The sequence below is a fragment of the Doryrhamphus excisus genome, linkage group LG16 (assembly GCF_037039965.1).
Source record: "Doryrhamphus excisus strain RoL-2023G ecotype Guam linkage group LG16, RoL_Dexc_Guam_v1.1, whole genome shotgun sequence".
Lineage (NCBI taxonomy): Eukaryota > Metazoa > Chordata > Actinopteri > Syngnathiformes > Syngnathidae > Doryrhamphus > Doryrhamphus excisus.
In genome coordinates, this window is record NC_136372.1 from 15638102 (window position 1) to 15654227 (window position 16126).

General features: G+C 39.5%; 1 protein-coding gene across 3 annotated transcripts in view; it reads left to right on the forward strand.

The window, feature by feature from the left end:
- LOC131102684 (sodium-dependent neutral amino acid transporter B(0)AT2) overlaps nt 1–16089 on the forward strand; it is a 27397-nt gene extending 11308 nt beyond the window's left edge. For 2 of the 3 annotated variants that reach the window (XM_078797047.1, XM_058048147.2), the window contains 11 exons: nt 3540–3759; nt 6355–6512; nt 8430–8556; nt 8634–8809; nt 9832–9942; nt 10035–10276; nt 10378–10564; nt 13721–13922; nt 13995–14154; nt 14234–14396; nt 15254–16089. In XM_078797047.1, the coding sequence (XP_078653173.1) occupies nt 3540–3759; nt 6355–6512; nt 8430–8556; nt 8634–8809; nt 9832–9942; nt 10035–10276; nt 10378–10564; nt 13721–13922; nt 13995–14154; nt 14234–14396; nt 15254–15595 (2088 nt within the window). In that variant the 3' untranslated portion in view covers nt 15596–16089. The remainder of the gene's footprint in view (nt 1–3539; nt 3760–6354; nt 6513–8429; nt 8557–8633; nt 8810–9831; nt 9943–10034; nt 10277–10377; nt 10565–13720; nt 13923–13994; nt 14155–14233; nt 14397–15253) is intronic. The other variant, XM_078797048.1, reaches the window with a different exon arrangement.
- Nucleotides 16090–16126: the final 37 nt, after the last annotated feature.

Here is a 16126-nt window from a genome sequence, read left to right on the forward strand (position 1 = left end):
GTCTGGTGCTTGTGCATCTCAACGAACATTACAGTAACATATATACATATAATTAAGCTATCAATATTGAAAATGCTGTTTTGCATGACATGGTTAGAGCCCTCCAACATTAAATAACACCCCTATAGTTACTTTTACACTTTTATTACCCAATAAAGTAGACATAATAGAAAGTAAGCCTTTTGAGACGTACAGTAAATGTGCTTGTCTGGTGCTTGTGCATCTCAACGAACATTACAGTAACATATATACATATAATTAAGCTATCAATATTGAAAAGGCTGTTTTGCACGACATGGTTAGAGCCCTCCAACATTAATTAACACCCCTATAGTTACTTTTACACTTATATTACCCAACAAAGTAGACATAACAGAAAGTAAGCCATTTAAGACGTACAGTAAATGTGCTTGCCTGGTGCTTGTGCATCTCAACGAACATTACAGTAACATATATACATATAATTAAGCTATCAATATTGAAAATGCTGTTTTGCATGACATGGTTAGAGCCCTCCAACATTAAATAACACCCCTATAGTTACTTTTACACTTCGATTACCCAATAAAGTAGACATAATAGAAAGTAAGCCTTTTAAGATGTACAGTAAATGTGCTTGTCTGGTGCTTGTGCATCTCAACGAACATTACAGTAACATATATACATATAATTAAGCTATCAATATTGAAAAGGCTGTTTTGCACGACATGGTTAGAGCCCTCCAACATTAAATAACACCCTTATAGTTACTTTTACACTTCGATTACCCAATAAAGTAGACATAATAGGAAAGTAAGCCTTTTAAGACGTACAGTAAATGTGCTTGTCTGGTGCTTGTGCATCTCAACGAACATTACAGTAACATATATACATATAATTAAGCTATCAATATTGAAAAGGCTGTTTTGCACGACATGGTTAGAGCCCTCCAACATTAAATAACACCCCTATAGTTACTTTTACACTTCGATTACCCAATAAAGTAGACATAATAGGAAAGTAAGCCTTTTAAGACGTACAGTAAATGTGCTTGTCTGGTGCTTGTGCATCTCAACGAACATTACAGTAACATATATACATATAATTAAGCTATCAATATTGAAAATGCTGTTTTGCATGACATGGTTAGAGCCCTCCAACATTAAATAACACCCCTATAGTTACTTTTACACTTCTATTACCCAATAAAGTAGACATAATAGGAAAGTAAGCCTTTTGAGACGTACAGTAAAGGTGCTTGTCTGGTGCTTGTGCATCTCAACGAACAAAATGGCGTTGTTGACACGATTCCTTTTGTCCATTCGTGCCCTTGACATTAGAAGTCTTGGCACAAATGAAACCCACAGAGGTGAGACAAAAGCGTGGAGACACGACGACAATGTTGTCGCACACGGCGCGCAAGTACTTCTAATACTGTGATAGGCTGTAAATGACGTGCGGCGGCCGCCTCGCCCAGAAGAAGTACTTGCATTTTTACTACAAGTTCCATTGTCGGCGTTTATGTTGTTATATGTGAAGATAGTTTGGGAAAAAAATTGAGTCTATTTCCTGCCTGTGTACACGTCAACAACACCCACAGTCAACCAATGTGACCCTCTCACACCCCCCCCACACATGATCAGAGACCACCCACCTACATAGTGCAACTTGCTGGTATGCGTGTACGTACATTCCCCAGTACTTGTGTGTTTAAATATGTACCCAGACAGCCACATGTTCATTCAGGTCATGTGACTCTTGTACTTTTCCAACCTTCCCACACACACGAGGTCATGTCACAGAGCACGTTTGGCTGCGACAGACGGTACCTGGTCACATGACCTGTTTTTGGATGGCGAAGCTTGTTGCTTGATGTGTAGCTTCCTCCGATATAAGAGATGGGTTCCCAAATCGACCCCTCCCCCCCCCCAGCTTGTTTGTGTACTAAATCGAGTGAGGCTTGAGTTGCAGCACACATGTCTTTATGTGTTTTTTTTCACATGGCAAGTGATTGTGGGGGGGTTGGGGGGGGGGGGGTCACAACTCAACACATATGTGTTAATAACTAACAAGCTTTCCCTTCTCTTAAAGAACACAATCCTACACAAACAAACGTAAACACTAAACCCATAGTATTCTACATTGGTCACTCGGTGTCACGAATGTTGCTGTAATGTTTCCGTGAGACACACAAGCACCAGACTTGATCGAACAACTAGCTTTTATTGCAGGTTTCGATGATCGCACAAGCTAAAAGGAAACTCCCGACTCACTTCCTGTTTACCCAAAACTCAGCTTCACTAGCAAAACATAAGAGCACAAGTCATATATATAATAAAGGTGACTATAGGGGTGTTATTTAATTCCTGGAGGGCTCTAACAAGGTTTAAAGCAAATCTGCTTTGCTCTAACCATAAAAATATTCATTCATTTTCTACCGCTTATGCTCACGAGGGTCGCGGCAGGTGCTGGAGCCTATCCCAGCTGTCTTCAGGCGAGAGGCGGGGTACACCCTGGACTGGTGGCCAGCCAATCACAGGGCACATATAGACAAACAACCATTCACACTCACATTCATACCTATGGACAATTTGGAGTCGCTAATTAACCTAGCATGTTTTTGGAATGTGGGAGGAAACCGGAGTACCCGGAGAAAACCCACGCATGCACGGGGAGAACATGCAAACTCCACACAGAGATGCCCGAGGTTGGAATCGAACCCTGGTGTCCTAGCTGTGAGGTCTGCACGCTAACCACTCGACCACCGTGCAGCCCACAAAAATATTTGATTTATAAATACAGAACCAATTCAACAAATCGAGTGGTTAGCGCACAGACCTCACAGCTAGGAGACCCGTGTTCGAGTCCACCCTCGGGCATCTCTGTGTGGAGTTTGCATGGGTTTTCTCCGGGTACTCCGGTTTCCTCCCCCATTCCAAAAACATGCTAGGTTAATTGGTGACTCCAAATTGTCCATAGGTATGAATGTGAGTGTGAATGGTTGTTTGTCTATATGTGCCCTGTGATTGGCTGGCCACCAGTCCAGGGTGTACCCTGCCTCTTGCCCGAAGACAGCTGGGATAGGCTCCAGCATACCCATGACCCTTGTGAGGATAAACAGTAGAAAATGAATGAATGTGCACTTGGGGTGGACGTACAACAACAATGAATCTCGCACACAATAAAACTAAAATAAATTAAAATTATTCCAACAACATGCATGCTAGGTTAATTGGCGACTCCAAATTGTCCATAGATATGAATGTGAGTGTGAATGGTTGTTTGTCTATATGTGCCCTGTGATTGGCTGGCCAGCAGTCCGGGGTGTACCCCGCCTCTCGCCTGAAGACAGCTGGGATAGGCTCCAGCATACCCATGACCCTAGTGAGGATAAGCGGTAGAAAATGAATGAATGAATGTATTTAACAGAAGCTGTACCCTGACTACTCTTAAGTCACATCCAAGTTTCATTTCTATAATATTTTTCTTGAAAGCTCTACTGTGTTTCTGAAATATGACAAGTGTCCTCTTTTATGTTTTTACTCTCACTTTACGCCTAGACAGAGAAACCTTCATTGAATGGCGGCGAGGAGGCGCAGTGGATGAGTGACAATCAGTCCGAGTCGCAAATTGCACTCAGTCCTGACGCAAATGACGCCAATAACGGAGACCGGCCAGCTTGGGACTCCAAGATCCAGTACGTGTTGGCCCAGGTGGGCTTCAGTGTGGGTTTAGGGAACGTGTGGAGGTTCCCTTACCTTTGTCACCAGAATGGAGGAGGTCAGTGTCACTGGACGAATATTGATACTTTAGAGATTTGGATTTTAGAACGGATTTTACAGCCTAAAGTCCTAAATACTAGTACTAAAAGTACTAAATGTCATGATGTGGACACTTAAGGCCCATATACAGTGAAGAAAATAAGTATTTGAACACCCTGCTATTTTGCTATTTCTCCCACTTAGAAATCATGGAGGGGTCTGAAATTTTCATCGTAGGTGCATGTCCACTGTGAGAGAGATAAACTAAAAAGAAAAATCCAGAAATCACAATGCATGATTTTTTAACAATTTATTTGTGTGATACAGCTGCAAATAAGTATTTGAACACCTGAGAAAATGAATGTTAATATTTGGTACAGTAGCCTTTGTTTGCTATTACAGAGGTCAAACGTTTCCTGTAGTTTTTCACCAGGTTTGCACACACTGCAGGAGGGATCTTGGCCCACTCCTCCACACAGATCTTCTCTAGATCAGTCAGGTTTCTGGGCTGTCGCTGAGAAACACGGAGTTTGAGCTCCCTCCAAAGATTTTCGATTGGGTTCAGGTCTGGAGACTGGCTGGGCCATGCTAGAACCTTGATATGCTTCTTACGGAGCCACTCCTTGGTTTTCCTGGCTGTGTGCTTCGGGTCGTTGTCGTGTTGGAAGACCCAGCCACGACCCATCTTCAATGCTCTGACAGAGGGAAGGAGGTTGTTCCCCAAAATCTCACAATACACGGCCCCAGTCATCCTCTCTTTAATGCAGTGCACTCGTCCTGTCCCATGTGCAGAAAAACACCCCCAAAGCATGATGCTACCACCCCCATGCTTCACAGTAGGGATGGTGTTCTTCGGATTGTACTCTTCATTCTTCTTCCTCCAAACACGCTTATTGGAATTATGACCAAAAAGTTCTATTTTGGTCTCATCTGACCATAAAACTTTCTCCCATGACTCCTCTGTATCATCCAAATGGTCATATGCAAACTTAAGACGGGCCTTGACATGTGCTGGTTTAAGCAGGGGAACCTTTCGTGCCATGCATGATTTCACATCATGACGTCTTAGTGTATTACCTACAGTAACCTTGGAAACGGTGGTCCCAGCTCTTTTCAGGTCATTGACCAAGTCCTGTCGTGTAGTTCTGGGCTGATTCCTCACCTTTCTTAGAATCATTGAGACCCCACGAGGTGATATCTTGCATGGGGCTCCACTCCGATTGAGATTGACCGTCATGTTTAGCTTCTTCCATTTTCTAATGATAGCTCCAACAGTGGACCTTTTTTCACCAAGCTGCTTGGTAATTGCTCCGTAGCCCTTTCCAGCCTTGTGGAGGTGTACAATTTTGTCTCTGGTGTCTTTGGACAGCTCTTTGGTCTTCGCCATGTTACAAGTTAAAGTCTTACTGATTGTATGGGGTGGACAGGTGTCTTTATGCAGCTAACGACCTCAAACAGGTGCATCTGATTCAGGATGATACATGGAGTGCAGGTGGACTTCTAATGGGCAGACTAACAGGTCTTTCAGGGTCAGAATTCTAGATGATACACAGGTGTTCAAATACTTATTTGCAGCTGTATCACACAAATAAATTGTTAAAAAATCATGCATTGTGATTTCTGGATTTTTCTTTTTAGTTTATCTCTCTCACAGTGGACATGCACCTACGATGAAAATTTCAGACCCCTCCATGATTTCTAAGTGGGAGAAATAGCAAAATAGCAGGGTGTTCAAATACTTATTTTCTTCACTGTATGTACAAATATTTTTTTTCTCTTTAAATGTAATGAGGGGCGGCACGGTGGTCGAGTGGTTAGCGCGCAGACCTCACAGCTCGGAGACCAGGGTTCAATTCCACCCTCGGCCATCTCTGTGTGGAGTTTGCATGTTCTCCCCGTGCATGCGTGGGTTTTCTCTGTAATGTAAAGGTGTCGGTAATGTTACTATATTTGGTCACAGGAGTGTAAAGGTGACTATAGGGATGCTATTTCATGTCTAGAGGGCTCTAATGTTAAAAAGTATATTTGGAAGGTCATAAACGTTAACGTGCAGGCCTCACAGCTAGGAGACCCGAGTTCAATTCCACCCTCGGCCATCTCTGTGTGGAGTTTGCATGTTCTCCCCGTGCATGCGTGGGTTTTCTCCGGGTACTCCGGTTTCCTCCCACATTCCAAAAACATGCTAGGTTAATTAGCGACTCCAAATTGTCCATAGGTATGAATGTGAGTGTGAATGGTTGTTTGTCTATATGTGCCCTGTGATTGGCTGGCGACCTGAAGACAGCTGGGATAGGTTCCAGCATACCCATGAGGATAAGTGGTAGAAAATGAATGAATGTGCACTTGGGGGGGGGGGCGTACAGCAATGAATCTCGCACACAATAAAACTAAAATAAAGTAAAATTATTCCAACAACATGCATGCTAGGTTAATTGGTGACTCCAAATTGTCCATAGGTGTGAATGTGAGTGTGAATGGTTGTTTGAATGATGTTGTTGTGAATGATTGGCTGGCCACCAGTCCAGGGTGTACTTTATTTGACTGTGAATTTGGCAAATTGTATGTATTTTGTGTACTTATTTTTCTGAAAGTAAGTTTTTCCCCTCCCTCGCAGGGGCCTTCATGCTGTTGTATGTTTTCCTTCTTCTGGTGGTCGGCGTTCCGCTCTTCTTCATGGAGTTGGCAGCCGGCCAGAGCATTCGGCAGGGAAGCATCGGCGTCTGGAAGCACATCTCCCCCAAACTGTCCGGCATCGGCTACTCCAGCTGCTTGGTGAGGATTTATTGGACTTGATGATTGTGTTCCCACATACTGTGAGAAATCACCCATGCAAATGAATGAAGTTGGCGAGTGTAACGACAGACTTATTTTCTTCCTAAAACCTCCTCCTGACCCCATATATCACGTACATGTAATCAAGCCTTTTTCACAGTGTGTAAACCTGGCGAGGAGCTGTAATGTGAGAAGTATTGCGAAACTTTCTCCCACAGACATTGAATGTGAACAAGGATCTCCGTGTTTTTCCAGCCTGAATACAGCATGTTTACCGATACCAAAATATCCATATTTGAGTGTACTGTTTGCCTTTGTAAGAACGGTGCACTCTCGGTGTGGCCATTTGACTGAGTAATATTGATTATTGGAAAATGTATATATTACTTTTCATTCCTATTCCCCCACTCCATCCACATAAAAGTACATACGTCATGTGCGATTTGACCAATCAGAAGCCAGCAAGAGCAACCACAGCTGATTTGATCGAGCATTATCACGCTTCCTGATCGTTGTTGTGAGATATTTGCTGCATAATGATGTGTACATAATATTCAAAATCAGTGCTCACTTATACACAGTCCAGGAAACATCATGAAGCCACGTGTCTGCTGTTGCTATAAGTCAGGGGTGTCTAAAGTGCGGCCTGGGGGCTATTTATAATCCGTGGCTGGTTTTTATTGGTCCCCAGCACATGTAATTTAACGGCAACAACAACAAGAGCAGAAAAAAAGGAAAAATCAACAATAATTATATTTATTAAGAATGAAATCAAAACTTAAAATAAAAATAAAAAAAGTTGTAATGTAACAAAAAAGGGTGCCATTTTACAACAATAACTTTGTAATATTATGACGGAAAATAACGTAATTTTAGTACCATAATGTTGAAATATTAAATAAAAAAATATTTTTTTATAGGAAGAAAGTTTAAAAAGATGAAAAATGTAAAAAAAACAAACTGCAGAAATCATTTTATTTTTAAAATATTTTAAATATTAAGATATATTTTTTAATTTTCTGATTTTATTCTAACAAGAAAAGAAAACAAGAAAAATTCTATGACAATAAAGTTATTATTAAAAAAGTAAAATGTAAAATTAAAAAGTTGTAATGTAACAAAAAAGGGTGACATTTACAACAATAACTTTGTAATATTATGAGGGAAAATAACGTAATTTTAGTACCATAATGTTGAAATATTAAATAAAAATACATAATTTTTTTATAGGAAGAAAGTTTAAATAGATAAAAAATGTGAAAAACAAACTGCATCAATTTTATTTTTTAAATATTAAGATTTTTTTTTATTTTCAGATTTTATTCAAACAAGAAAAATTCTATGACAATAAAGTTATTATTAAAAAGCAAAATGTAAAATAAAAAAGTTGTAATGTAACAAAAAAGGGTGCCATTTTACAACGATAACTTTGTAATATTATGAGGGAAAATAACGTAATTTTAGTACCATAATGTTGAAATATTACATTAAAAAATATATTTTTTATAGGAAGAAAGTTTAAATAGATGAACATTTAAAAAAAAAAACTGCAGAATTCCATTTTATTTTTTTAATATTTTAAATATTAAGATTCAAATTTTCTGATTTTATTCTAACAAGAAAAGAAAACAAGAAAAATTCTATGAGAATAAAGTTATTATTCACATCATACACTCATATTATTAGAAAAAATAATGTAATTTAGGTAGCATAATTGTAATATTGTGAGCAACAAACAAAGCTTGTTTTCATAACATCAACAAAAGAAAGAATGAGAAAAAAAGTAATACACAACAGGGGAAAATTTGTCTTAAAAACTTATAAAATGTTTTTTTTTTTGTATCAAAAAGGCCCCCGCATCCTCTGACTTTTTTGCCTGGGTGGAAAAACTGTGTTTTGCGTTGTCTTCTTCCATAGGTGTGCTTTTACGTGGGCCTTTACTACAACGTGATTATTGCATGGAGCCTCTTCTACTTGGGGAACTCCTTCCAGTATCCGTTACCGTGGCAGCACTGTCCCACCGACGTGGCCACCAACGACACAGGTAGTGTGCGTGTGCATGCATGCATGCGTGTGTATTGTGACGTCCAAACCACCAAATACTTTCTCCTGTCTGAACAGTGAAAGAATGTGCACAAAGTTCGCCAACATCCTATTTCTGGTTTCGGAAGGCCCTGAACATCTCAAATTCCATCGAGGAATCCGGAGAGTTGAATTCGCTCATGACTGGCTGCTTGCTGGCCGCATGGACCATCGTCTCGTTAGCCATGATTAAGGGAATCAAGTCGTCTGCAAAGGTTAACAAGACTTTTTATAAAAACGTGCTGTGGCTGCACGGTGGGTGAGTGGTTAGCGCGTAGACCTCACAGCTTGGAGACCCGAGTTCAATCCCACATAATTTGCATGTTGTCCCTTTGCATGTGTGGGTTTTCTCCGGGTACTCCGGTTTCCTCCCACATTCCAAAAACATGCTAGGTTAATTAGCGACTCCAAATTGTTCATAGGTATGAATGTGAGTGTGAATGGTTGTTTGTCTATATGTGCCCTGTGATTGGCTGGCCACCAGTCTATGGTGTACCCCGCCTCTCGCCCGAAGACAGCTGGGATAGGCTCCAGCACCCCCGCGATCCTCGTGAGGATAAGCGCTGGAAAATGAATGAATGAATGAATGAACCTTCTAATTGTGTTTTTTTTAACATTATTAGAGCTCTCTAAACATGAAGTAGCACCCCTATAGTCACTTATACACTCCTATAATTCATTATTTATAACATTACACAACACAACTTTTGCTGGAGAGACAAGTTCAATTCCACGCTCAGCCATCTCTGTGTGGAGTTTGCATTCCACCAGTCCAGGGTGTACCCGCCTCTTGCCTGAAGACAGCTGGGATAAGCTCCAGCACAAAAGTGGTAGAAAATAAATGAATGAATGTGCACTTTTGGGGGGGGCGTACAGCAATGAATCTTGCACACAATAAAACTAAAATAAAGTAAAATTATTCCAACAACATGCATGCTAGGTTAATTGGCGACTCCAAATTGTCCATGGGTATGAATGTGAGTGTGTATGGTTGTTTGTCTATATGTGCCCTGTGATTGGCTGACCACTAATCCAGGGTGGACCCCGCCTCTCGCCTGATGACAACTGGGATAGGCTCCAGCACCCTCTTGTGAGGATAAGTGGTAGAAAATGAACAAATGAATGAGTGTTTTGCTGCAAATAATAATAATGTTTTTATGGATGTTTATCGAATTTATGCAGAACGAAAATATTTACCAAGTAGTTAGCTTAGTACAAAATGTCCTCTCTGTTCCAGGTGATGTACTTCTCCTCGGTGTTCCCCTACGTGGTGCTCTTCATTTTCCTCATCAGAGGCTTGATGTTGGATGGAGCCACAGAAGGAATCACATACATGTTCTATCCCAAAGTAAGCACCCGTCCCATAGCGTGTTTGATTATTATGTTTAATCTGTCATTCGAGACCAGAGTCTACACCAGAACTTTGCTTATGTGTCCCAGTTGGAGATCTGGGGGAACATGCAGGTGTGGCGGCAGGCTGCCACTCAAGTGTTTTTTGCCCTGGGACTTGGCTACGGGTCCGTCATCGCGTATTCCTCCTACAATCCCATCCAAAACAACTGCCACAGGGACGCTCTCATGGTCTCGGGCATCAACTTCATGACGTCCGTTCTGGCTTCGCTGGTGGTGTTTGTCATCTTGGGGTTCCGCGCCAAGAACATTGCAAAGGACTGCGTGGCGAGGTGTGTATCAGAGTCCATTACTGGGATTTGACTTCAAACTATAACACTTTTAAAGTGTCAACCAATCCAAACTTTTTATGGTTTGACTGATTTACTTTCAGAAATCTCGGCCTTCTAAGCGTCATGTCAGCCCAGGACCAGGTCCAGGACCAGCACTGGTGGCCTTGGTTCAACATAACAGATCCAAGCTCCGTGTCTGTCCAAGACTACAGAGAATGGTACAGCCACTACGGCGCCGCGCTGGCTCATAACATCACCGACTGCAGTTTGGAGGACGAGATGAACAAGGTGGGAAATGGAGTTTTTGCGTCATCCTGCAAAGAAACACAAATATGGTTAGCGTGGTTAGCGCGCAGACCTCACAGCTAGGAGGACCAGGGTTCGATTCCACCCTCGGCCATCTCTGTGTGGAGTTTGCATGTTCTCCCCGTGCATGCGTGGGTTTTCTCCTTAAATAGTTACGTTTTGTTATTACATAACCAATATTATTATAATATTTCAATATTACAATAATTAATATTATTATTATATTTTAAGTTTTTACATCAGTATTTTTTATGTATTACCATGTTATTTATTTATTATTTTTAGTATTTAATTATGTATTATTTTCATTATTTCAATTATTATTTTAAGTAAAGTACATATAAGGGCGGCACGGCGGCGCAGACCTCACAGCTAAGAGACCAGGGTTCAATTCCACCCCCAGCCATCTCTGTGTGGAGTTTGCATGTTCTCCGGGGGTTTTCTCTGGGTACTCCGGTTTCCTCCCACATTCCAAAAACATGCTTAGGTTAATTAGCAGACTCCAAATTGTCCATAGGTATGAATGTGAGTGTGAATGGTTGTTTGTCTATATGTGCCCTGTGATTGGCTGGCTACCGGTCCAGGGTGTACCCCGCCTCTCGCCCGAACACAGCTGGGATAGGCTCCAGCACCCCCGTGACCCTCGTGAGAATAAGCGCTAAATGTAAACCTTCTAAATGTGTTTTTTTAAACATTATTAGAGCTCTCTAGACATGAAGTAGCACCCCTATAGTCACTCATACACTCCTATAATTCATTATTTATGACATTACACAGCTCTTTTGCTGGAGACCCGAGTTCGATTCCACCTTCGGCCATCTCTGTGTGGAGTTTGCATGTTCTCCCTGTGCATGCGTGGGTTTTTCTGGGTACTCCAGTTTCCTCCCACATTCCAAAAACATGCTAGGTTAATTAGCAGACTCCAAATTGTCCATAGGTATGAATGTGAGTGTGAATGGTTGTTTGTCTATATGTGCCCTGTGATTGGCTGGCCACCAGTCCAGGGTGTACCCCGCCTCTCGCCCGAAGACAGCTGGGATAGGCTCCAGCACCCCCCCGCGACCCTTGTGAGGAAAAAAGCGGTAGAAAATGAATGAATGAATGAATGAATGAAGCCAAAAGGAGTTCTTTCACTTTTACATGAGCATGGAATTGAAGGGTTAACAGTTCCCAGAAATATCCTCTGCAGGACAATACAGTGAAAACTATGGGATGTTCAGGATGGAGAAAGTTTCCAGCAGAGATGGAAGCAAGCTGTGTCAGACGAGTGAGCAGGAAACTTAAATAAACAGATCATCCATTTATCATGTATTTAGGAACAGTAGACATATTTACCTGGAGGCCTCCCATGAAGCAGACGGAACGGAACAAATATAAGCAAAGTTTGTTTATAAATAACATAACAAACATAACATTTATACTTGAGTTTAGTCTTATTTTTAAGTTTGGTTGAAGTCAAATTTAGTCCAAAATTAGTTTTGTCTCATTATCTTTAATTTTGTTAGTTTTAGTTTGATTGTGTAGTTTGTTTTTAGTTGAGTTAAGAAGTTAGTTGTGTGTTAGATTTAATCTTGGTTTTATTTTAATCTTACTAACTATTAAATTAGTTGAAATTAGTTTGTATTTTATGGCAACTTTATTTTTATATTTTGTGTAGGTGTTGTTTTACCTGAATTTACTTTAGTTTTATTTTAGTTTACTTTAAGTGTTTTATGTTTTAGTTTGAGTTTACTTTTTCAGTCCCTTAATTTTTAGTTTTGATATTTATTTTTTAGTTTAGTTTACTTTAAATTAGTCTAGTTTTAGTTTTCATTGTTGTTTTAGTTGAATTTGGTGTTAGTCTTTTTGCTTTTGTTTACTTGTATTTAATGTGTTGTTTTAGCATAGTTTAGTTGAGTTTAAATGACTTAGTCTTAGTGTAAGTCTTAAATTTTGTTTGAATTCTTTAATGTTGTCATGAATGGAATCATTTCAGTTTTCGATGACTTTTACCAACTCCAATACTTAGCATGTAAGTGAATGGCTAGTTTAGTTTACTTTAAATTAGTCTAGTTTTAGTTTTCATTGTGGTTTTAGTTGAATTGGTCTTAGTCTTTTTGCTTTTGTTTACTTGTATTTAATGTGTTTTTTTAGCATAGTTTTTTTAGTTTAAATGACTTAGTCTTAGCGTAAGTCTTAAATTTTGTTTGAATTCTTAAATGTTGTCATGAATGGAATCATTTCAGTTTTCAATGACTTTTACCAACTCCAATACTTAGCATGTAAGTGAATGGCTAGTTTAGTTTACTTTAAATTAGTCTAGTTTTAGTTTTCATTGTGGTTTTAGTTGAATTGGTCTTAGTCTTTTTGCTTTTGTTTACTTGTATTTAATGTGTTTTTTTAGCATAGTTTTTTTTAGTTTAAATGACTTAGTCTTAGCGTAAGTCTTAAATTTTGTTTGAATTCTTTAATGTTGTCATGAATGGAATCATTTCAGTTTTCGATGACTTTTACCAACTCCAATACTTAGCATCTAAGTGAATGGCTAGTTTAGTTTACTTTAAATTAGTCTAGTTTTAGTTTTCATTGTGGTTTTAGTTGAATTGGTCTTAGTCTTTTTGCTTTTGTTTACTTGTATTTAATGTGGTTTTTAGCATAGTTTTTTAGTTTAAATGACTTAGTCTTAGTGTAAGTCTTAAATTTTGTTTGAATTCTTTAATGTTGTCATGAATGGAATCATTTCAGTTTTCGATGACTTTTACCAACTCCAATACTTAGCATGTAAGTGAATGGCTAGTTTAGTTTACTTTAAATTAGTCTAGTTTTAGTTTTCATTGTGGTTTTAGTTGAATTGGTCTTAGTCTTTTTGCTTTTGTTTACTTGTATTTAATGTGTTTTTTAGCATAGTTTTTAGTTTAAATGACTTAGTCTTAGTGTAAGTCTTAAATTTTGTCATGAATGGAATAATTTCAGTTTTCGATGAGTTTTAGCAACTCCAATACTAAGCTTGTAAATGAATGGCTAGTCACTAGCTTGCGGTTAAAACAGGGAAAAAAAAAAGGGATGTTTTTATAAATTGAAATTTCCAACTGTTGTGAGTCAGTCGACGTGTGTAATGTTGTCATCTTTTGCGTGTGTTGTTTGTGTTGGGGTGTTCAGGGAGTGGAAGGGACAGGACTGGCTTTCATAGCGTTCACTGAGGCGATGGCTCTCTTCCCAGCCAGCCCCTTCTGGTCCGCTCTGTTTTTCCTAATGCTGCTCAACCTGGGCCTCAGCACCATGTTTGGGACCATGCAGGGAATCCTCACACCTCTCATGGATAATTTCAAGCTGCTAGCACGCCATCGCACGTTACTCACCGGTAAAACGGCAAGCACATCTTCACATGTTTTCTAGGTCCAGATGTCATTTTTATTCCATGTTTGTTTATCAGTGTCCAGCTGTGCTTTGGGCTTCCTGATCGGACTTCTCTTCACTCAGCGCTCAGGGAACTACTTTGTAGCAATGTTTGACGACTACTCCGCCACGCTGCCGTTAATCATCGTTGTCATCTTTGAAACCATCAGTGTGTCCTGGGTCTATGGCACAGATCGGTAAGGTTGTAACATCTTCATGTTCTGTTCTAGCATCCCGCACAATGTCTTCTGTGGGCTGGTTCTCCTACGCTTGCAGCTTCTTGGACGATATCGAAGACATGCTGAAATGGCGCCCTCCGGTGGTGTACAAATATCTTTGGAAATATGTGTGCTTGTTGGCTATGATCGGACTTTTGACTGCCAGTTTGTTGAGGATGGTCTTTAAAGGACCCACATACACAGCCTGGAATCAAACCATGGTAAGATGGCAGTTTCACTCATACTGAGTGAAATTTGTTGTTTGTTTGTTTTTTTTACATCACATGAAGCTGAAAATGTTAGTGTAGTAAAAATAATAGTAATATAAATAATATAGTATATTATATATACTTTACTTTACTTGAAATAATATTTGAAATAATGAAAATACATACATAAATACATAGTAATATATATAATATAGTATATTATATATATACTTGAAATAATTGAAATAATGAAAATACATACATAAATACATAGTAATATAAATAATATAGTATATTATATAAACTTGAAATAATATTTGAAATAATGAAAATACATACATAAATACATAATTAAATAATAATAATAAATTTTATTTATATTACACTTTACATTACAGAAACCTCAAAGTGCTACAAAGAAAGCATAATACTAAAAATATTTTTTTTAAATAATAAATAAATAAATAACATGGTAATACATAAAATATACTGATGTAAAAACGTAAAATATAATAATATTAATTATTGTAATATAATAATAATAATAATGGTAATGTAATAATAACAATATTAACTAATTAATTAAAATTATTTAATTATTAAGTTATTACTGCATTTTTTAATGTCTTGTGGTCTCATTTTTCAATTGGAGGGTATTTTTCAAATTTTCCTGTTAATTGTCATATGTCTGTCTTCTTCTACACAGTAGTAAGTGTCATTCTCATTGGTAGTATGTCATGTATTTCTACTGTATGTTACCACCACAGAGTACAAATAATTTGCAACGAAGTAGACTTTTATTGTTGTGTATGATGGAAACTTTCAGTACTTTCAAGGTAATATCATTGCTTGTATCTTCATCTGGCCAGGCCTCCGAGATGACGTTAGAGTACCCGGGTTGGTCCCTGGCTATGATCGTGCTGCTTATGGTCTTTGCCAGCCTGCCCGTTCCCATCGGCTACATCCACTCCACCCTGCAGCACCGCTGGCTGCCGGACGCCCACACCGATGAAGGAGGTTCCGGCCAGGATGTGCACCGAGACTTGTACACCAAATGCAACTCTGTCGAACAGCTGGATTTCAACTCAGTTACCCCCGAGGAAGATACCGCACGATCTAGGATCACCTTCCTGCCGGTAGGCGGCGAGCACTACCGCCTCCTGCCCCAACAGGAGGACGATGAAGAGGAGCAGCAGGACACGGGGGTGTGAGGGGAGGTGTTCGGCGTGGTGGTTGAAAGCGTTACAAATGCGCGTCCTCGGAGATGGGATGTATCAGGGAGGACCGCGTTAGACACAATAGTTGCAGAAGCTGCTTTAATGGCAAGCTAAAAGCTAGTTTATTCAGTAAACATCACATAGCCAGACTAAGAATGTCGCCTTCGGAGAACGAAACAAAGATTTCCTCCTCATTTGCATGCCTGTTTGTGAGGACCAATCAGAGTGTTAAAGTTGACATATGATGGAAAAGTCACTTTTTAATTCTCTATCTATATATGTATATATACTGTCCATATTTGGGCGACTAACCCCATAGCTAATTTACATAAAACCACCCAAATGCAGTTGCTTCTGCACCCATGGCTTGGAAGCTCCAAAGATTAAGATCCACTTCCTGTTTTGGGCTCCACACCTTTTTCACTTTCACACTCTTGCTTGCACTCCCACACATCCCACACCACACAAAACCGGCTCATCTGAACAAAGCTACTCAGACAGGGTTTAATTGTGCTGTAATTCTTC